The sequence below is a fragment of the Rhinatrema bivittatum genome, chromosome 6 (assembly GCF_901001135.1).
Source record: "Rhinatrema bivittatum chromosome 6, aRhiBiv1.1, whole genome shotgun sequence".
NCBI classification, from domain to species: Eukaryota; Metazoa; Chordata; class Amphibia; order Gymnophiona; family Rhinatrematidae; genus Rhinatrema; species Rhinatrema bivittatum.
Window position 1 is genome coordinate 206905782 of NC_042620.1, and position 22518 is coordinate 206928299.

At 40.6% G+C, this 22518-nt stretch overlaps 1 protein-coding gene across 5 annotated transcripts in view; it reads right to left on the reverse strand.

Moving 5' to 3' along the window:
* Positions 1–22518, reverse strand: part of COL6A3 (collagen type VI alpha 3 chain) — a 385613-nt gene that overhangs the window by 119324 nt on the left and 243771 nt on the right. For all 5 annotated transcript variants that reach the window (XM_029606488.1, XM_029606487.1, XM_029606489.1 and 2 more), the window contains one exon: positions 18911–18973. In XM_029606488.1, the coding sequence (XP_029462348.1) occupies positions 18911–18973 (63 nt within the window). The remainder of the gene's footprint in view (positions 1–18910; positions 18974–22518) is intronic.

Genomic DNA, 22518 nt, shown 5'->3' on the forward strand with positions numbered 1-22518 from the left:
CTGTTGAAGGTTTTGCCACTATTGTTGGTGGCCTTTGCCCCTTTTTTGGTGTTTGGGGATTTTGTTGAAACTCTTTTTCCTGCCTTACCCACTTACTCTATGTCTTGCAGTATTGATGTCAATGTTTTTACTGCCTTACTCCTTACTTTTTGCCTTGGGATGTTGATCCCACTCTGCTTGCTGTCCTGCTCTACACTTTATGAGTTGGGGTTTTGATATTGCTCTTCTTGCCTTAGTCGTACCCCTCTCTCTATGCTCTGGGGCACTGATGCCACTGTACTTAATGTCTTACCCCTCATTCTATGCCATGGGCTGCTGACTAATTTGCTTCCTGCCTTACCCGTCTTTTCAATATCTGGGTGTATTGATGCCACTGAGTGTTTTTTTTTCTAACAAAGTGACTCTATGCTTTATGTGTATATATACAGTTTATCCACACTACTGAGTGTTTTTTAATGCTTAAAAAACCCCTAGCTTGCTGCTATACTCCCTTTCAGTTATTGAGTGTTCATGCCACTGCAGATGCTGCTTTGCCTCTTTTATATCCTTGGGGTGTTCATGCCTCTCTTTGGGCTTCTTAGTGTCTTGGGATGCTCATATCTCTCTTCTTCCTGTGTTGCTCTGTAATTATGGTTTGAGTTTTCCATGTCAGTGCTCCTGCGGCTTTGCACCTCTCTTGGTACCTTTGGGTGTTTTTATCTCTGCCCTGCTGTCTTCAATGTTCTTTTCAAATTCCCTTATGGTACTTTCTGACAACTGGTCTTACTATGCTGATCCAATGCTTTATGCGCTTGCAGCACATTTCATGGCCTTTGGGATGTTTATGCCTCTGTTGGTACCGCTTTACCCATCTTTAGGTAACTTGGGATTTTCATGCCACTCTTCTTGCTGTATCGCTCTCCACCTATGGTTTGGAGTTTTAACACCAGCTCTCCTACTATTTTGCTCTTCTTTAGGTGCTTCACATTATTTTTGCCTTTAGTCCTACTGCTTTGACGTTTAATCCACACCTTTAGTGTCAAAATTAGTTACACATGACACCAGTGATCTGCCATCTTGATCCAACCAACTATACCACCAGTTTGAATCCTTCAAGCATACCGCATGGATCTGCATTCTTTCTTGGACTCTTTCTTCATAGTTCTTTTCAAATTCCCTTACTGACTATTGGTCTCATCCAGTATTTAGCCTTCAATGGATTATACCACCCAGTTTTGGATGCATTTCCAAGCAAACCAATAAAGAGAAAGTCTGATTACTTTGCTCCATGGTTCACTACTGACCTGAGTCTTAGTCTAAATGACTTGGGGCACCCAAGTGACATTGAGAAGGCAGTCTTTCGTATGCCAAATGTCTTCCCCTCCACTAGATGAGAGAGGAATTGGTACTTGTCTGTCGTTTTGCAGTGAGATGTTTCAGCACAGGCACAGCTAAAGGGAAGTCAGTTTCCAAATGTGCCTCCCTCCCTCCCCCCACTTATCCTAAAAACTGATGATGTAGGGAAACTATATCAGGTTCACTATGGACCTCCTTCTTCTAGCTTCTAGATGGTTCTTTTGTTCTATACCCATATCTGAGGTCACCATCAAACTCCTCCAGACTTTTTTCTGGTTTTGCCCTGTGCAGGAATAGTAAGCTTTTTATCTTCTAGTTTCATAATGGTTGATTAGTCTTTTAGGGATTGTGCATTCCTTATGCCCAAACAGGTAAAATGGGATGAATGAGACCATTTTTTGTTCATTCCAAATGGAATGAAATGAAAATGTCCAATTTAAAAAATACCTGAAAATGTTTAGATATTTTTGCTTTTGTGGGGGCGGGGGAGTCAACATTTTAATAAAGGCCTCCTAAAGACCCTTCAACTCTCCTTCCTGCTCCAACATAAACCCTGGAGAGTCCAGGTAGGGCTCAGTCAAGGCCCCCTTGGCCCTTCTGACTCTCCTCTCCTTTGCAAAATAGGTCCAGGTCTGGACCCAGCTTGGCTAGAGCCCTCTGATCCCCCTCTTCTCTTAAAAAATTGGCAGGACTGGATGAAGGGACTTCCTTGGTCCTCACTTAACTTATTTCCTGATGGTACGGTGCTTCAAAAGTGCACAAGCAATGCCCAGTTGCTCCAGCCCCCACCTGGTGTTCTTTAACAATAGCAGTACTGACCCATCTGAGTGATGCCAAAATGATGTCACTTCAGTGTCTGTCAGTGCCATGTAAAATTGGCTGATGAAAAATTGGCATAAAATGGTCAGTGGATTTGGTCCCTACCAAAAGTCTAGCAGCTGTGTATTGTAAATATTGGAGGCATTTGAGATTATATTGTGCAAAGTCATAGAAGAGAAAGTTAGTGATCAGTAAGTATATGACAGTAGCTAGGTAACATTTCTTGAAGTAATTATGTAGTTGAAAATCTCATATAAAGCAGGTGCATAAAATAGGTCTTTACGAATGTTAAGATGGTTTCCATTGTGAGATGCTGGTTGAGTTGTACAGAGTTTTTAGGTTGTGAAGGAATTCCTGATAAGGATAACAGTTAATAGAGAATGCCCTGGATAGTTAACAAAAGGAATTCAGACTTGGAGGAGTTTAGCTGGAGTTTGTGTTTCTTAAGCCATAGGACCACTGCTGAGAGACAGTCATTAAGATTAATGATGACTGCAGTTTGGTCATTCCCTGTTTTAATGCAAAGCTGGATATCATTAACAAATAGGTGTAATTTGATGTTGAAAGATTGGATGAGGGCACAGCTTGCATAGATGACTAGATGTAGACATTGGAGAGGATTGGGGAAAGCTCTGAAACCTGGGGCACTGCACAGATGACATGAGATCCCTCGGTGTGGATGTTTTATTGGCTCAAGAGATGGACTGTGATCGGTTGGTTAGGAATGATTTGAAACATTCAATATCAGTGTTCTCAGTACTGATGTCTCTTAAACACTGTAGTAGAAGTCGGTGGTCAACAGTACCAAATGTGGTGGAAAGGTCAAGAAGGACTAAGAGGTAGTTGCCACCTTGATCAGAACGTTTATGGATGATGTTGGTTAAGGCTAGCAGATCTTGTCAAGCCTCAGCATACAAATTTTGGTGAATGAAACTTCATAGAACATGAACCAAATTCCATCCTTCAATGTAATTCATATCAGATTCACTATACACCCAAAAATCTGGGTTCAGTTAGTTTTAAGGCAGCCCTAATTACAGAGAAGAATAATATAGAGACAACAAATCATCTGAGAAGAGGCAGGGAACAATGGGAAGAGGGTACAGGAAAGAGAAAGACAGAAATGAGGGAGATAGTATATTAGGAAAAGAGGAAAGAAGAAATGAAAAGGAAATCTGAGAATCAAGGATTTTTCTAAGGATGACAATGAGCTCTGGACTTCATGGACTAAAACAGTTGTTTAATAAAGATTTAACCACATTTATCAACCTGTCATTAGTAGATGACTTAGCTCCTGATTCTCCTAAAAAAGCACTGGCTCTGCCATTGCCAAAAAATCTGGTTTGCTCTCTGAGGCCTCTGACCTCCTAGTTAAAGTTCTATCTCTAAACTCCCCACTTTAGGGAAGCTTTTAGAAAAAGTGATCTTAATAAAATTGAAACATGTTTGGGAGGGTAACAGAGTTCTAAATCCCCATCAATATAACTTTCATGGTAGGCACAGTCTGTCTCTAACAGATTACCTGCTACAAGAATTGGATCATGGGAGAGTGGTTTTTATAATTTTTTTGGCCAGATCTGCTACCTCTGATTTTGTGAGGCACTCTGTTTTACTTGGCAGGTTGCATATTTTATTTATTTTATTTATTGATTTATGGATTTATATACCGGAGGTTCCTGTATAATATACATATCACCCCGGTTTACAATGAACAGTAACTATCGCTTCAAGTTAGCGGTTTACAATGAACATGGTTAATCCAAATAACAGGAAAATATATATAATAATGTTAACAATTAAGAAGTAATAATAAATAGATAAAATAACAATTAATAAATAAATAAAAATAAATAACTAAAAGTAAACATCCATGAAAAGTAACAGTAAATAAGATAACAAGTTATGTGAAATATGCTGGGGTAAACGGATGATATGTGACCTGCTCTTAGCTCTGCGGGAATGCTTGTTTAAATAACCAAGTCTTAAGTTTCTTTGTGGCATGGTTCAAGGCGAAGGTCTGTGGGAAGTGAGTTCCAGAGTGAAGGGCCCGCTGTGGATAGGGCGCGTTTTCTCATCGCGGATTTAGCTGGTTGGGTGATTAGTCTGTTCTGATAAGCGCTTCTGGTCGGTTTCATGGATGTGTGTAGCTGAATTTGGAATGTTAGCTTGAGAGGTGCGATGTTGTACAAGGCTTTATGTATCATCATTAAGGATTTGAATTGGATCCTGAATTTAATTGGGAGCCAGTGGAGATGAAGAAGGATTGGGGTAATATGATCTCTTTTTTTGGCATTTGAGAGGATTCTTGCTGAGGCATTAAGGACCATCTGAAGTGGTTTTGTGGTGCATGCTGGTAGGCCTAGAAGGAGGGAGTTGCAGTAGTCCAGTTTTGGGAGTATGATGGCCTGTAGTACCATGCGGAAGTCTCTGTATAGCAGGAGTGGTTTTAGTTTCTTTAAGGTTTGAAGTTTAAAGAAACATTCTTTTGTAGTGTTATTGACAAATTTGTTGAGGCTGAATCCGCTGTCTATGACTCCTCCTAGGTCTTTTACTTGTTGTGAAAAGGTATCCAGGCTTTGGCTAGTATTAAGAGTTGTGGGTGGGACATAGTTTTCCGGTGCTATAATGAGGATTTCAGTTTTTTTTGTGTTTAAGACTAGGTTGAGGCTGGTGAGAAGGTTGTTGATAGCTGAGAGACATTTATTCCAGTGTGACATAGCTTTGTGTAGTGAGTCTTCTATAGGGATGAGGATTTGTATATCATCCGCATATAGAAATTGAATTAGCTTGAGGTTGGTGAGTAATTGACAGAGTGGGAGAAGATATATATTGAAGAGAGTCGGGGAGAGGGATGATCCTTGCAGTACTCCCCTTTTGGATTCGATGGCGTGGGACTCATTGTTGTTTATCTTGACCTTGTATGATCTGTTTTCCAAAAATGATTTGAACCAGTTGAATGCTGCTCCTGTAATGCCAATGTCCGTTAGTCGTTGTAGGAGGCACTGGTGGTTTACAGTATCAAACGCTGATGAGAGATCAAGGAGAGCGAGGAGGCAAGGATGGCCTTTTTCTAGGTTAAAGATAATAGCGTCTGATAGAGTGGCTAATAACGATTCGGTATTCCTCGTCTTGCAAAAACCAAATTGGTTTGGGGTGAGGATGTTGTTTTCTTCAAGAAATTCTGTGAGTTGTTTGTTAACAACTTTCTCCATAGTTTTGGCTATCATAGGGAGGTTTGCTATGGGTCTGAAGTTAGCTGGGTCTGAGGTGGGAAGGTTGGGTTTTTTCAGAAGCGGTTTGAGCATGGCTAACTTGAGTTGGTTAGGTACATGGCCTTGGGTGAGAGAACAGTTAATGATGTCTGTGACAGGTTTGGCTATAGTGTTGGTGATCAGACTCAGTGTGTTTGATGGAATATGGTCTGCAGGGTGAGAGGATGGTTTTATCTTCTTGAGGATATTCTCTATTTCTAGTGTGGATGTAGGCTCAAACTTGTCGAGCATTGTTGGAGTTGTGTTAAGTTGTAAAGTGGTTGAGTGCGATGTTTGTTGCATGTGTGAAGGTGAAGATTGCTGGACGGTAGAGTGCGAGGTTTGTTGATCTGTTGCGTGCAAAGATTGTTGGATGGTTGCATATGCTTAGGATGGGGAGGGCACACTAAAATGGTTTGAATTATTCTTGGCTGACTGTCATCAGCAAATACAAATGGGGATAACAGTCATCTTGGAAAAGAATTTGGTTGGGAATGCTTCAAGGTTCTGTACTTTTGCCTATTTTATTTAATATATATTTGCAGCTGCTTTATGATCTAATTACCTTTTATGGGGCTAATTTTAAGATTTATGCAGATGATATACTATTGTGTTACTCCCAGTGAATACATGTCTTTCCTCTATAATGAAGGTTAGATTAGTCTTAATTGTTTGCAAGCAATAAATGCTTGATGGACAATAAGTAGTTAATGTTACATTTTTTGAAGACAGAGGCTGTGTGGGTTAATTGGCCAGTTTTTTCTGAGATTTTATCCATGCTGCAAATTAATCGTGTCCCACTTTTATTTGTTGATAAAGTGAAAGATTTAGGAGTCTGGTTAGATTCCAGGCTATCTCTGAAGCCCCAGCTAAAGGCAGGCATGAAGTCAGCTTCTTTTAAACTTATAATGGTTAGACGGCTGAAACATATTTTATCACAGGCAGATTTTTGGACAGTAGTACAGGCCTCTATTCTTACATGAACTGATTACTGTAACTCCCTTTATGTTGGGATTCCCAAATGTCATTTGAAAGCTTTCAGCTTCTGCAGAATGCTACTGCAAGTCTTATAGTGCCCTGTTCTTTAAGGGATCATAGTTCATCAATTTTGTAGCAATTGCATTGGTTGCAAGTGTCTCAAAGGGTATTTTTAAAAATGGGTTCCCTGGTTTTTAAAGATTTTAAGGGAGAGCGCCTGTTTTAAGTCTATACTCCTGTTTGTGTTTTGCATTCTGCCAATAAGCAGTTGCTAATGCTACCATTCAGTAGGGAAGTCTGCATTTCAGAGACACATAGCCGAGCATTTTCTGTGATGGGTCTGGCATTGTGGAATGTACTATCAGTCAAACGTCATACGATTAATGATTTTTAAGTTGTCCCATTAGAAGCTGAAAGCTCATTTTATTTTAGCAAGCTTTTTCTTAGATTGATAGGTTTTAACTAGGAACTATAAATGAACATTGAGGAGTTTTAAAGTTGTATCATTTTATTTGTATAATTGACAATGTTTATGTTTTATATTGTAATTTGCCTAGAACGGATTTCCAGATGGGGCCAAATATAAGTAATTTTAATTAATACATCTGTAGCCAAATTGCACAAGAAAATTTTTTCACAATGCCACAGTCAGGAATTTAGTGCAACCTCAGCTGTGGCAACGTGCGAACCTAATTCAGAATCTGGAAACTGGTGCATGCAGTTAAAGGGGCCTTGCAGCCCGTGTGAGCCTTCCTCCCTGCCCTTGCCAAGGATAACAGAAATTGTCTAATGGTTACCATGGCCCTGCCTCCCCTCCCCTCAGCCCCTCATGGGCTGTAAATGTAGAGGTACAAATTCAGCTGCTGTGCAGCCACCATGCTGAATATACCTGGCTAATTTAAAGTTAGCCAGATATGTTTAGGACTTCTCGATGAGCCTCTGACTTATCCAAATTCCAGCCGGATAAATAGTTATTCAGCTAGAATTTAGCCAGGAAGTGGCCACATTTTCATTTAGCTGGGAAGATAACGTCTTAGTTATCTGGCTCAATGCTTTTGAATGTGAACCTTGTAAAGTTTCTCTTTGGGAAGCTCCATCCAGTGCTCCCGACAACCCATTAAAATGCCCATTTGGAGCACTCCATTTACTCCCAAAGCTTACTCCATCGAAGGGGTAGTCTTCTGGCACTGGCACCAGGTTTCAAAATAGTGCCAGTTGACCTTATGAGCTCTCGTACCGCGTGCAAAAGAGCTCATGAGGTCTACTGGCACCATTTTGAAATCTGGCACTGAAGGGCAGGAGCGAGTGAGAATTGTTCCTGCCTCAAGAAGACCTCTGCTTTGATGGAGTAAGCTTTTCATGAAAAAGAAATAGTAGGGATGTGCCAACAAGGGTTTTTCTGTTTGTTTATTGTTGTCTTGCTTTGCAGCAGCTTTTTTGTTCCCATTAATAATGCTGTTGATCATGCTTTTATTCTGTGCAAAGTTTACTGCTATACTGCCAACTCGTGGAGCGCCTGAATGTTCATCACATCTGCTGTAATCAGTGCAGCTGGCTCTAAAGGGTTAACCTCTGACTTGGAAACAAAGAATCCTGGGTGTTTTTTCCTTATGTTTGTCCCATCAGCTCTGGTCAGTCTGTGTGCTTTAGTATCTAATCTGGCTAGCCCTGCAGAAAAATCCTCATTTTACCTGTCTTTATTGCTGTGGCCCAGATTGCTCTGATCACTGTTATCTCCAGTCTATGCACAGTAAGACTTTTTTTATTTGTTTTATCTGTTAATAAAGTTTGGACTTGAAGAAGCATCCTCCTCTTTCTGAATTAATCCATTTGTGTAAGCTGTGCATAAGAAATACATAGGCAGAATTATTTATTTGTTTATTTACTAATATTTGTTATTTCACTTTTTTTTTTTTTTTTTTTATCAGGAATGGTCTCAAAGTAGATTATAATCAAATTAAGGATTAAAGAGTGTGTTAATGGAAATACTAGTTAGCATTGTGTGACATTATAATAACATAAAGTCTAGGGGTAGGGAAACTTTGTTCTTCATAGTGAGCCAGCTGAGAGAAGGCCTGGTTGAAGTGAAGTGGTTCTTGGCAGATGGGTAGTGTAACATCATTCCAGATCTTGGGAGCATAGTAGCTGAAGGCCTTCAGTCTTGCACAGTTCAGTTTAGCTGAAGTCAGGGGTGCAGAAGAAAGAAGGGCCCTTTGTGAGGATTGGAACGCTCTAGCAGGAGTGTAGAAGGCAAGGAGATGGGAAAGATACTATGGTGCAAAAGTTTGTTCACACATTTGAAGATGAAGCAGAGGATTTTGAAGTTAATCCTAGTTTCACTTGGTAGCTAGTACAGTTTGTAAAGGATGGGCCTTATGTGGTCTGTTGATTTGGCTCTTACCAAGATTCTAGCTGCTCTGTTTTGCACAAGTTGTAATTGATTCAAGCAGGTCAGGGAAATATCATTCAGTAGAGAGTTACAGTAATCTAATTAACTGGTGATTAGTGCATGGATAACCGACACAAGGTTGTACTGATCAAGGTAGTTGTATAATTGCCAAATCCGGCAGAGGTACATAAAGGAGACTCTCGCCTACCTTGGTGATGTGGGATTCCACTGTGAGATTAGGATCAAGTTGAACCCCTAATGTTTGTACAGAGTCTTTGGGCTGGGGTGGGGGTTCCTGATAGTGAAGGTGTACACCATAGCGGGGTAACCTCAGCACCATAGCCAGAGGAGTTTAGATTTGGAGGTATTAAGTTTGAGTTTATGGTTGTTGAGTCATTAGGCTACTGGCATCAGACAGTGGTTGGATCCAAGTTTAACACAAAGTTGGATGTCATCTGCAAATAAGTCAACTAAGAAATACAAAAACAATCACCTCTTATTGCTTCAAAAAACTTTTTTTGCAACAAATTATCAAATATATACCCCTTATTGGGTGACCACATGTAGATTTTAGAAAATTGTTTGATCACTCCAAAAGAGATATTTTCTTCAAAACAAAATTTTTATGGAAGGAAGGAAAGTTTCATATATTTATATCATACCCCAACCAGGTGGCCTCACCATGTTATAATCATAAACAATCCTCCTCCATCCTATTTTTCATGTGTATAACGTGCACCAATGGTGAAAAATATTTCTTTTTTCTTTTTTTTTTAAAAACAAGCTTGTTATCAACAATTATAAAATTGCATAGTGTCCCGACTTATCTGATATCAAATGATGACCCGATGCAGCCGCATTTCAGATCCACTGTCGGACCTTTCTTCAGGGGATATTTCCTTGTGGATTCTTCGGTGTATTAATTTTTCCAAAATTATTATGAAGATGTTAGTCCAAATTCCAATCGGCTCACAGCCTTCAGTGCAAGTCAAAAGACTCTGCCCAACTAAACGCTGATCCGTACTGGCTGGTTTTAAACCTTGGTGCAGAATAGCTGTGCATCCAATCCCAAGCCGCGTTGCTGTGACGTCAGTTCGTTTTTGTCAAATCAGTGAACCCCAATCGAGTTCCTCGTTTAAGCCTTGCGGAGCTTGTGTCTGTAGTGTAAAAATCTAGTATGCTTCGCGTCTGTTAGTAAAACTCCCCGATTGTCACCTCTTGGCGATAATTGTACATGATCTATGACAGTCCACTTTAAATCAGGAAACATGTGCCTGCTCTGAACACAATGTGTGACAATCGGTGAGGTCAACGTTACTGTATTTAATTTAGACTTGTGTTCATTCAATCTTGTTTTAATCTTATGAGTGGTCCTGCCTATGTACACTTTAGGACAGGGGCAAATGATGGCATAAACCACATGATCAGAGTTACATGTGGTACTGGAATTGCGAGACACTTTGTATCCTGTGCATGGCTCCGTCCAATCCGATCCATCAATGCTGTTTTGACCATGTGAACATTGGCCACATTGGTAATGGCCACATGCTAAGTTTTGGGCAAAGAGACATGGTTGTGCATGAATAAGTTTGTCCTTGATGATAGCACTACGAGTAGTGACAATGAGAGGAGGTTCTTTAAAAATGTCATGAAGCGCTAAAACTTGCCAATGTTGGCGAATTGATGATGCAGTTACTCTTGTAGCTACTGTCTACTTCAAAACACAAACAAGTTGAAGATCTTGTATAACTGGTTTATATTGTAGCAGGGCCTGTCTGTCTGAATATTTGGCCCACTTGTAAGCTCGTTTTATCACTGATTTTGGGTACCCACGTTCCAAAAATCTGTCACATAGTATCAAAGCTTGTGCTTCGAAATCTGTCGTGTTGGAGCAGATACGTTTTATTCGAAAAAAATTGGCTAACAGGTAGCTCGCACTTGAAAAAGTAAGGGTGGTGACTGTGAAATTTCAGGAGGTTTTATCTGTGGGTTTACGATATACTGTTGTGCTGAATTTGCCTTGTTCTAATCGAATTAATACATCCAAAAATGCAATTTGATAGTCTGATTGCTGCATAGTAAACTGGAGATGAGAATTTTGTATATTAATCCAATTATAGAATAATGTAAGGCGTTCTTTTGTACTTTTCCATACAAAAAAGATATCATCTATATATCGAACCCATACTACAATATCGTGCCACCACTCGGATTTATAGACAATATCTTCTTCAAATTGTGCCACATAAATGTTTGCTGTAGTAGGAGCTAATGGTGATCCCATAGGGATTCCATGAACCTGTTGGTAAATTTCTGAACTGAACATGAAAATTGAATTCAATGAATTGAACATATTTTTTGGTATCTGCAAATAAGTGACAGTCAATATTGAAAGAATAGCAAAATGAGGGATTAAACAATGGCTCCATAGTAGATTCACTCCTGCGGCTATGTCCCTACAACCAGGCCGCTCCTCGTGGCTGTGCTTCAGACATACAGTCAAATCCAGGAGCAGAATTCAGGCTCCAGACACACTGTTCCAGTGACTGCTGGAACTTCTCAGAGAGTGTCCAGCTGATCCACAACAGGACTCTAAGTAGAGCCATTTGAACTCTGTCAGATTTCATCCTTGCTGCAAAATAATTACTTTTTAAGTTGTTAACAGTGCTACAGATACATAAACAGTGCATCATGGCAGAATCTAAGCCACAAACAGCCATGTCCTGTCTCCAGAAGGCTGAAAACCTGCCTCAGCAAATTCAGGAACATGGAAGGCCTAAGCAGACTGCGACTCTCACAAAGGCCAGAGAAAACTACTAAACTGTCAGAGACCTGTATCATGGAAAAAGACTCGGGATGATATGTGTAATATTACATGCACAGCAAATAAATGAGCTATGAGCTAATTTAGGTCCACTTACAGAAGTTACCAGTTCCTGTCACAAGAATATCTCTCTTTCCTAGCACAAATCATTATGGACAAGAGCTTGCAGCAGTAAGAGGTTCAGCAAACTATTGATTGGGGGACATGACAGTTTAGTCAGAGAGATTACAGCAGAAGTAGAATCTCCAGTGGGATGTTCAATAGAAACTACATCGCAACGCTCCAGGACCTCTAGATGCAGAACAAAATCCTCAAAATCAGCATGCTCGAACACATCGCTGATAAATGCAGATGAAGCCAGAGCACATACTGAAGTGGAAGCCGCACGGGTATGTGCATCTTGTAGCAAGAAAGAGGCATCCTTAAAATTAGAAAGAGCTAGATCAAAGGAGGACGACTGGATTGCTGCTGCTGCTGCTGCTGCTGCTGCACACAAGAAAACAGAATTGGAAGAGCAAGAGTAAAATGCTGCTCCTGCTGCTGCTGCATGCACGAAAGCTGAGTTAAAAGCTAACTCAGACATATTACATCAAGTCTCAGGCTGACATCAGTGAAACAGCTGCAGGGCAGGATGGCGGGAAGAACTTAATTCGTCGAACTGCATCAGAGGATCCATGCCAGCTTTCCAGAGATTCCACAGATCACCTCTGTAAAGACTGTAAAGCAGCCATTTACTGCACAGAGTATGACAGTGACAAACATATTACTGCCCTGCACCCAGATACTACAAAAATCATCTTCCCTACAACTTCTACCCAGTCTGAAAGGAAGGTGGGGAGGAAGATGAAGAACAGAAGTCATTCTCAAATGCACTAAAGTTTGTGGAGAAGGGCACAAGACAGATCCTGCTCAAAAATATGCCTTGTTAAGGTACATCCTGAGAGATCAGTAAGGATATATGCAATCATGAGGGATGTGAATTTGTTTGTTTTTGTTTTTAGTGCACACTAACTTTTTAGTGCACAGTTGTTGCGGTCCTGCCCGCGCTCCTGACGCTGCTGCCATTGCCGGGCTCCTCCCCGGCTGCCTCCAGCCCTGTGCAGCAGGGTCGGGCCACCGGGAGCTCTCCCATGCGGCTGGGACAGCTGCCACCGCTCCTGTGTTCCAACGCTCTGCAGGCTTCCCGGGGTCTTCAACCGGCAGGGAGGTCGTCCCTGCCGGTGCCTGCAGTCTCCCACAGCTCCCTGCAGCCAGCCTTACCTCTCTATGCCTTCATGCTTCAGTCTTCGCGGCTGGGAGCCGCTCCAGCAGCCTGCCACCTCTCCAGCTTCAGGGCAGGGCTGCTCCGCTGCCTGCCGGGCTTCCTTGGGCCCTCCACGTGGCTGAGGATGCCACCAGCTTCCAGCGCTCTTCTCTCCAGCTTCCTAGGGCGCGGGTGCACGCCTCTCTCCTCCTCTTCAAGGGCCAGCCAGGTGTGGCCCCCCTGCTGACCCCTCCCTGGGCGTTGTCCTCATCAGCCCTACAAAAGGGCTCAGCATCCAGTCTGACTTTGCCTTCGCAAGGAGTTGGTCACTCCTGAGATCCTTCGCTCCAGGAGTTGTCTGTGTTCCAGCACTTCTGCAAGGTCCTGTGTTCGTTGTTCTCTGTCGGAGCTCCTCGTCCAGTCCTGATGTTTGCCTGCTGTTCCAGTCCTTGGCCTCCATCCGGCCTGTCACTTCGTGCCGTACCCTGCGGCAGGTCTGAAAGGGCTGGGAATGGTCGGAGGACTGTTCACAAGACCAACATTGCGTTGTTGGGTCTTCCGAAGCGTGCAAGTCCGGAGGAGGGCCATCTACACCAGTCTTCAGTCCAGCCTCGCTCCTGTCCAACCCATGCACGGGCATGCCACGCCTCCCACGGCACCTCTTCAGAGTTTCTCTGGGGTCGAGCCGCGGCCCAAGGACACACATCCCTCAGGAAGTGGGATCGCTCTCCTAGCACTCCATAACAACAGTAGCTTGAATTAGTGCACACTATTTCGATTTAGTGCACACTATTTTGAATGAATGTGCACTAAGTAAAAATGGAATTTAACAAAAACAAAAAAAACACATAGGAAACAAATTTTAAAAGTGAAACGAACCAAAAAAAAATTCTAGCTGCACATCCCTAGCGATCATGGATAATCAAAGTAATGTATCACTGGCCAGGTCAGAGTTTTTTGACTTAACATTCAGGAAGATAACTGGCCATATACACTGAGAACATGTACAGAGATAATAGAGACTGCTGGAAAGAGGATGAATAGTTACATCATTAAAGCTGTAGATTTGAGCACTGAGTTACCTCTCCCTACTCATATAAAGAGATACCTAACAACAGAAGTGAAATCCCTGCACCAGAGGATGCATATTATCCGCCCCACCTGTAAGCTATAGCCAGTTTTATCCCACCTTTAGACCACAATGCACAGATCCTGCTACTTGGTTGGGATATGCTGAAACTTCACAAGGTTCATCTGCAATGCAACAATCCTCACAGCACTCCCTTTGCACAAAGACTGGACCTTGGCTGGATAATAGTAAGTGATGTTTGTATTGACAGAGTACACAAGCTAAATTGTGTTGATGCTTTCACTACCAGTGAACGAGAAAATGGACATGCAACATTTTGCATACCATGTCCTGATCATTTCTTCATTAAAGAAATGCCGGGCTTCCAAGAACAACCAGGTCATGCTGCACAGACCTCCTTGAACTCTTTCACAACAAAGAACTGTGATGAGGATCTTGGAAGCACAGTGGTCAAGACTGCAAGATATGATAATAAACCTGCTTTATTAATGGAAGACAACGAATTCCTGAAGATAATGAATAAGGAATTCTTCAAAGATGAAAAATGGGTAGCATCACTTAAGAACATAAGCCCAGGCTTTGCCTTCCAAGTAACAGAGAGAAGGCCCTGTACTAGTTTGCCTCCTTGTGTAAGACTCTGAAGAAGAAACCAGAGACAAAGGATAATTTGGTGGCTTTTATGAAAAATATATTTGACAAAGGTCATGCAGAGCGAGCTCTGCCACAGAAGGAAGGTGAAGAGTGCTGGTATCTTTCTATCTTTGGTGTATACCATCCTCAGAAACCTGGTCTTATCAGGATTGTATTTGATTCCTCTTCTCAGTTTCAAGGAGTTTCTCTGAATGATGTGTTTCTTACTGGACCAGACTTAACAAACAGCCTTTTAGGAATGTTAATCCACTTCAGAAAGGCACCTATTGCTATAACTGCTGACATCAAGCAGATGTTCTATTGTTTTGTGGTCCAAGAAGTTAATAGGAATTACTGAAGATTCTTATACCGTAATACTAACATCAACAGTGACATTGAGTACTGTATGACAATGCATTTCTTTGGCAACAGTCTATCACCAGCCATGGCTTGCTATGGACTCAAAAGAACAGCAAAAGAATGAGAAATGGAGTATGGTAGAGACACCAGAGAGTATAGAAAGGGACTTTTACATGGATGATGGAAAGTCTGTGCCTATAGAGGTGGATGGCACTGACCTGCTGAAAAGAGCACAACACAGGCATGGAGAGTCTCCCTACAAGCTCTTGATCAGTTCCAGATTCCAAGCACATATACCTCTGTTTCTCTCACTGAAGCACAATACAGAGAAATCTGTGTCTTTCCAGATGCCTCAGTGAAAATAGAGGAAATTAAATGCATCAACATGAGAAATAATATCCTAAAGTAAATCTCCTTTGGAAGGTGAACCCCATAATTGATGAGGAAGGCTTAACAGAATTGGTGGTTGACTGAAGAACGCTAAATTGGATAAAGGGAGGCAAAACCCTCTCATTATTCCCAGTTGGCATTACATTGCTATCCTGCTCACATGTTATCATGAGCAAGTTAAAATTCAGGGATGACATTTCACAGAGGGGGCCATTTCAGCTGGAGGATTATGGCTTATTGGTGCAATTTGATAATTCATGGATATATCCTGTGCCATAAGCTGCAGGGCAAGCAACAAAATCAAAATATGGCAGACTTATTTGCAGGTCACCCATTTAATAATGAACCACCTTTCACTTATGTAGAAGATGTTTTTGCATCATGGAGGGTTATCTCACAAAGGACTAGAGAAGGTCAAGGGAACAGCTAACAATGGTCCATTATGTTCGCTTGCATAAGCCTTCATGCTGTTTACAACAAGGTAATTGAATCCATGGACACATCTGGTTTAATCTATGTATTTTGAAGATTTTTCTCTGTTAGAAGGTCAGCAAAGCAATTGTGCTCTGACTGTAGGTCATTTCATTGGACTCTTCAGAGAGTTGAAGATTATCTCAAACAAAATTGAGATGTTTAGCATATGTAAGTGACCAAAGATGCACCTGGTTCTTCAATTTCCCTCATTCTTCTCCCATGAAAGGTATTTGGGAATGTATGATTGGATTGGCACAGTGTATTCTAGACTGCATGTGATCCAAGTCTGACCCCCACTCATTTCTCTCACGAGGTTGTGGCCATTCTGATGGTTGAAGTCTCAGCCATCATCAATGCCAGACCCTTGGTTCCAGTATCGACAGACCCAGAGTCTCCAACCATCCTGACTCCTGCTACCATCCTTAACCAGAAGACTAATGTGAATCTGGCACCACCTCGAGAGTTTGACTCCAAGGACCTTTACAAATGGCAATAGTGACAGGTTCAATGCCTCGCCAATACCTTTTAGGATCACTGGAGGAGAGAATACTTGACAACTCTGCAGGGCTGTAGTACGTGGTAACCCAGAAAACCAGAACTCCAGGTGGACAATCTTGATTTACTTAAAGACAAGCAAGCCCCATAGAATGAGTGGCCAATGGGGCTTATCACAAAGATGATGCCCAGTGGAAATGGGAAGATCCATAAAGTTGAAATACTACTAACAGACAAAAGAATGTAAAGAACTTTGTTAGACCCATCACTGAAACAGTGCTTCCCTTGGCTCATTGAGAAGCATGAGCCCTCTGGACTCCTTACATTGACTGCAACATTAATTATTGTTTAGTTAAAGAAAAGATAATAGTGGAATTTTTTAATTCCAGGTGGGAAGAGTTTTGTCACACACAGGTGGTTTTCTGTTTGTTTATTGTTGTCCTGCTTTCACAGTGTCCTGCTTCCACAGTAGCTTTTCTGTTCCTGTTCATAATGCTATTGTTCATACTTTGATTCTGCATAAAGTTCCTTTATTTATTGTTATAATGCCAACTGGTGGTCAACCTGTACATTTACTGCTTTTGTTGTGGTCAGTGAAGCTGGCTCTAAAGGGTTAACCTCTGATTTGGCAGCAGAGTATGCTGGGTGTTTTTTTCCTCTTGCGTGTCTAGTCAGCTCTGGTCATTCTGTGTGCTTCAGAGATAATCTGACTAGCTCTGCAGATTAATCCTTTTTTACCTGTCTTTATTTATGTGACTCAGATTGCTCTAGTTGCTTTAATGTCTACTTTATGCACAGTAAGAGGTTGTTTATTTGTTTTACCTGTTAATAAAATTAGCAGTTGAAGACACAGCCCCTTCTGTCTGTGAGTAAAGAATGAGTTAAGCTATTTCTTTAAGATGTGCATAGGAAATGCGCAGCAGAGACAGAATAGCCCAAATTGGCTTTTTAATGTTTTTTGGGGAAACGAGGCAGGGTTTCAGGGGCAGGATTTCTTAAAGGGATTTTAATTTTACATTTGCGGCCTGTGAGGGGCTCGGGGGTTGAACTGGGAGGAGGGTCCAATGATATCACCTTCAATTTTTGGAAACACTTGGGGCTTAACAAGGGCCTTGAGGCCATTTTAACTAAGCTGTCTGCTGTGCAAGAAGCAGCGCTCCCTCAGTCCAGCAGAAAAGATAACTACATTTCCTTGATTTTGGAGTTATTTGTGAAAACAGGCCTAAGAAGCTTTTTCACCTGCCTGTTTACATGAAATTCTACAGTAATTATTTGCTGTGCATTGGAATAGCTCATTATTGTGGGATTTAAACAAATTTTTGCATGTAGGAGACTAAAAGGTAAATTTTAAAAAGGACACACTGATTTTATAAAACGCGTGTGCCACTACATGCATGTTATAAAATCTGATACCCGTGCACACATGCGCAGCCGATTTTATATCCGTGTGTGCATGTGTGCATGTGTGCGCTGGTGCCCACTCACATGCGCAAGGAGGGGATTTTATTTAAAAGTGCGCAGCGACGCGATCGGGCCTTCCCCAGGTCCCTAACCCCCTAACTATCCTTCCTCCCTTTTACCCTCTCCACCCCGACCCCTAACCTTCCCCAACTCACCTAATTTTTTCGGTTCTAAAACTTACCCGCTCTTACGAGAGAAGTACGTTTCGCTGTCCCTGCCCCACCCATTTTTAGGAACCCAACACTTCCGCGAGTACTGGGAGATACAAGCTTGGCTGGGCTGCTTGGAAAATGCGCGCAGCGTGCACACAGCCCAGCCACATGCATATCTCCTGATACTTACACACGCCAGGGATTTCAAATCGACCCGTTAGAGCAAAAGTTTACTATTGTAAAGTCCACTTTTTCCAAACATTTTTGCAAAAGGGTGTTTCAAATGAAAAACTGCACAAAATGTCCTACATTTTAGAGTTTTTGCATATTTCTAAGCATTTTTCAAATGAATGCATCCACGTCTAAATACAGCTCATGCCACATAAATCAGTTGGAATATTTCAGTCAAACAAGCTTAATCTATGATTGTAATCTGAATAATTCCAGTCAACACTCAGGAATAACATTTTAATTCTACCACCAATTTCATGAAACATCAGCTTTATATGTGCATTACTTGATTAAATGCAGCAGAAATTCAGGCATCCACCAGTTTTCCGAGACCCCTTATAGTTGGGAATGCATTTCCATTTCTACAATTTGTAAATACATGTAATAGAATGCAAAAGTACCAGAAAAGTATTACATTTTTCTCTTTTTGATTCACCAACATAAATTATAGAAGAGTTTTATAAAAAAATGGGATTTTATTTTCAAAAGAACTTTACTTTAAATGCAAAATAGATGACTCGCCTTAAATTAGGGACCCCAAAATCTTGAGAATTCTATTCAGCTTTCAGTCAAGAACTAGTGGATGATTCCTGAATCAGATGCCTTTTCTGGAGCATAAAGCTGATATCTAATACCAATATAGAGTAACATCTCTTTCACCATTCTATTATTTCCCATTATCTTTTTCCCCCATGAGCATCCTGTCTCTATAAATGTTTACATTGAAAAGACTGTCATGAGTACAGCACCTTCTTGAGATTTCTCAGAAAATGAAAAGAATGATTTACCCTTGGACCAGAACTTCCTTGTTCGCCTCTCACACCTGGAGTGCCTAGTGGTCCCGGTGGACCCTGCATATACAAAACAAAAAACACACAGCAGGGCAGTATATTGTTAATATAATGGAACTGAAACACTGATATAGAAGGAATGGTAAAGGTGAAAGAGAGGCTGAGAATGTAAAGTTATATAAACAAAATGGAAAATGTAGTAAAGTATGAAGATTTCTATGTACTGTAGCAAAAGCATTACTGATCACATTAACATTGAAGTGCAATAAATCATAGGAGCCTCTGAGTGGAAACAATGGATATATCATCTTACTGGCTGTGTGGTAAATCATGGGAAAAATGGCCAACGATATATCTGCTAGAATAGCAGAAAGCAGTTTATACAAGAGAGAAAAAAAAGCACCAAAGTGGTAAAAACCTCAAAATGACTGTTTGATACATATCAAAAACAATAAAATAAATACATAAAAATAACGTATTATAATAGCACGCAAATAAATCAATCAATTGCAAAAAAGGCACACAAAAATCAGTAGTATATCTATGTACAAAAATATATTTATTGTATTACTAATTTTTAAAAGATGAACAATTAACATGATAAAATATGTTTATAGACCCAGCATGTTTTGGCTCATTGCCTGCTTCAGGGACATAGACATTAAGGGGGTAATTTTCAAAAGGAGTTACATGCGTAAATGTAGCTACTATTGTAGCAATTTTCAAAAGCCATTTACTCAAGCAAAGTTCACTTCTGTGAGTAAATCTTATAGGCAAGTCAATGGCATATATTGTAGCAATTTTCAAAAACCCACTTACTCAAGTAAAGTGAATTTACTCCAGTAAACCTGGTTTTTACTCGAGTAAATGCTTTTTAAAATCAGGCCCTTAAAATATATGAACAACTATCTTTCCAATAGTGACTTAATAGCGGGGAAGAGGAGGATGAGTCATTCTCCCAGGTGAAGAATCTTTCAATCCCTTATGAAGAGTATCAGCTCCTACTGTGGGGAGGGGGTCAGAAAGCCGTCGTGTAGATCGATGCTTATGAAATACAATCAACACAATGGATGAAATGTATCGCTCATACTCTTCTAATATTAGTTTCTTAATTGCTCATCCAGGTAGACAACCATGGTTCACTTCAGAGACAGCTGCTGCAAAGACTGGCTAAAAAGCACAAGAAAGAGGGCTTTCTGCCTCCCTCCCCACAATAGGAATTGTTTTTGAAAGAGCTGATGCTCTTTGAAGCTGATTGTTTTTGTTTGCTACTTACAGTTTGTGTCATTTTTACATATTTATTATAATGTATTTTATTTTATTTCATGTTATTGTATTTTATGTATCTATTTTGAGGTTTTTTTTTTTACCTCCTTGGTGCATTTTTCTCCCTCGTACACACCACTTTCTGTTATTCTATTTACTCAATTATGGTGTTTGTATTCTCTTGCATTGTTAAATGATGCTTGCAGAACATTAATTAGAATATATTGCTTTACTATAAATGCATGAGTCTTAGTCTATAGTTAAGTGATCCAAGACCAATGTATTATTTATAATAAAGCAATAGTCCTAGTAAAAAAAAAATCCAATAATTTAGTTAAGTACTATTAATATATTATAATTTTGATGTTTGTTCTGATTTGTGTCCACATTTAAGAATACATGTATATCTAGAACTTTTCATATTGCCTCCTATTTAACCACCCCCTTCATTATAAAACTAAGTTTACTAGGAGTGCTGCTCTTTATAAGAGCACCGCACAGGCTTCACATCAGTAGGTGTAGATTGTAATTATTTCTTTATTTGGATTTAGCTCATGTTTTTTCATAGTTAGCTCAAGGTAAGTTACATTAAGGTATAGTAGGTATTTCCATGACCAAAAGGGTCTTACAATCTAAAAGGTGAATTTTAAGATCCCGGCACACGCCAAAACTGGGAAATCCGCACACAATTCAGGCTGGCAGGCGCCGAGCAGATTTTAAAAGCTACCTGAGTACAAGTGTATCTGCTAATTCATGCACAAATGAAAAGTTCCTAAAAAGGGGCAGGGAGTGTGCATGGCCTGGGCAGGGCATGGGTGGTCCTGGATTTCAATTTCTAATGAACACAGGCGTGCGTTGGGATCTCTTATCGCATAACTTTACTTCTGCTATGGAGGACGTGTAAATAATAAAATAAAGATAGGTGGGGTTTTAAAGATTGGTGGGGTTTTAAAGGTCGGGGCTAACAGGGGAGAAGGAAGGCTATTAAACTAGGGGGGTTTGGAAGTCCTATCCCTTACCTGGGTGAACTGGGAGCGAATTGGAAAAACTGATAATGGCGTTGGCATGCGTGTCTATTAAAATCCCCCCACTTACACAGTAGAAGCAGCATGTGCGTGCATAGGCGCTCGTCCACTTAAAATTGTGCGCCCATGTGCGCGAGTTCAAGCTATTTTATAACGTGTGCATATACGCAGGCTTGCTATAAAATGGCCATGTCCCTGGGCACAGGCCGATGAATGTGTGTGCATGTGTGCCTGTGCACCTGTTTAAAAGTTACTGTCCCTGGGCCTAATTTACTAAGGCTTTTCTCCCATTCTGTATCTAAGAGAAAAATTCACCGTATCAGGTGAATTTTCAAAGGAGTTACATGTGTAAATGTAACACACTATCGTAGCAATTTTCAGAAGCCATTTACCCATGCAGATTGCAACCCTTACAACTAGTACAGAATGTTGTGCCCATATTCTAACCAGGACTCCTATGCGTAATCATATTTCCCCTATTTTGGTTTCATTGCATTGGTTGCCTGTTAAGTGCTGGGTACAATATAAAATTGCAAATTTAATCCATCAAACAATTCAGTGACACTGACTACTGGACTAGCATGGTTCTGAGGATTTTTAAACCTCCATGCTTACTAAGATCTACCGGGAAGCATCTATTAGAGATTCCATCTGTCAAACCAGCACGCCTGGACCTAACAAGGGAAGAGATTTTTCAACTGCAGGCCCACATTTCTGGAATTCTTTACCAGATCATGTTAGGGCGATTGATGGCAGCAATATGTTTTAAAAAGCTTTAAATTTATGCAGGCTTATAATTTAGAGTCGTCTGCATAAATTACTGGCATTGTGTTTTTCTGGGTTTATTTTTACCATCTGTCCTTCCTACCATCTTTTGTTTAGAAGAGTTGTTTAAATCACAAGTTTAAGTCACAAGAGTTTAAATCACAAGTTGTGAATTAAGCAGTTTTTATTATTTTATTTTGCATTTTCCTCCTTGTGAAGTATAATGTATGCTCCTGTAATTTTATGAATGTTCTTATGGAATTCATCTTGAAATGGCTACCTGTGATAAGTACAGATAATACGTTTTAATAAATTCAAATTCTAATTAAATTGCAGTTACGCGTGTATAACTTATGAGAATTCATTAGCTTACACTTAGCAATTTTCAAAAGTCCACTTACACGGGTAAAGCGTTTTTACACGTGCAAACCCCAGTTTTAAGCATGTATATGGTTTTGAGAATTACCCCTTGAATTGTCCATAGGTTTACCCATGTAAAGTGCACTTATGTGGGTAAATGACTTTTGAAAATTGCCATGATAGCATGTT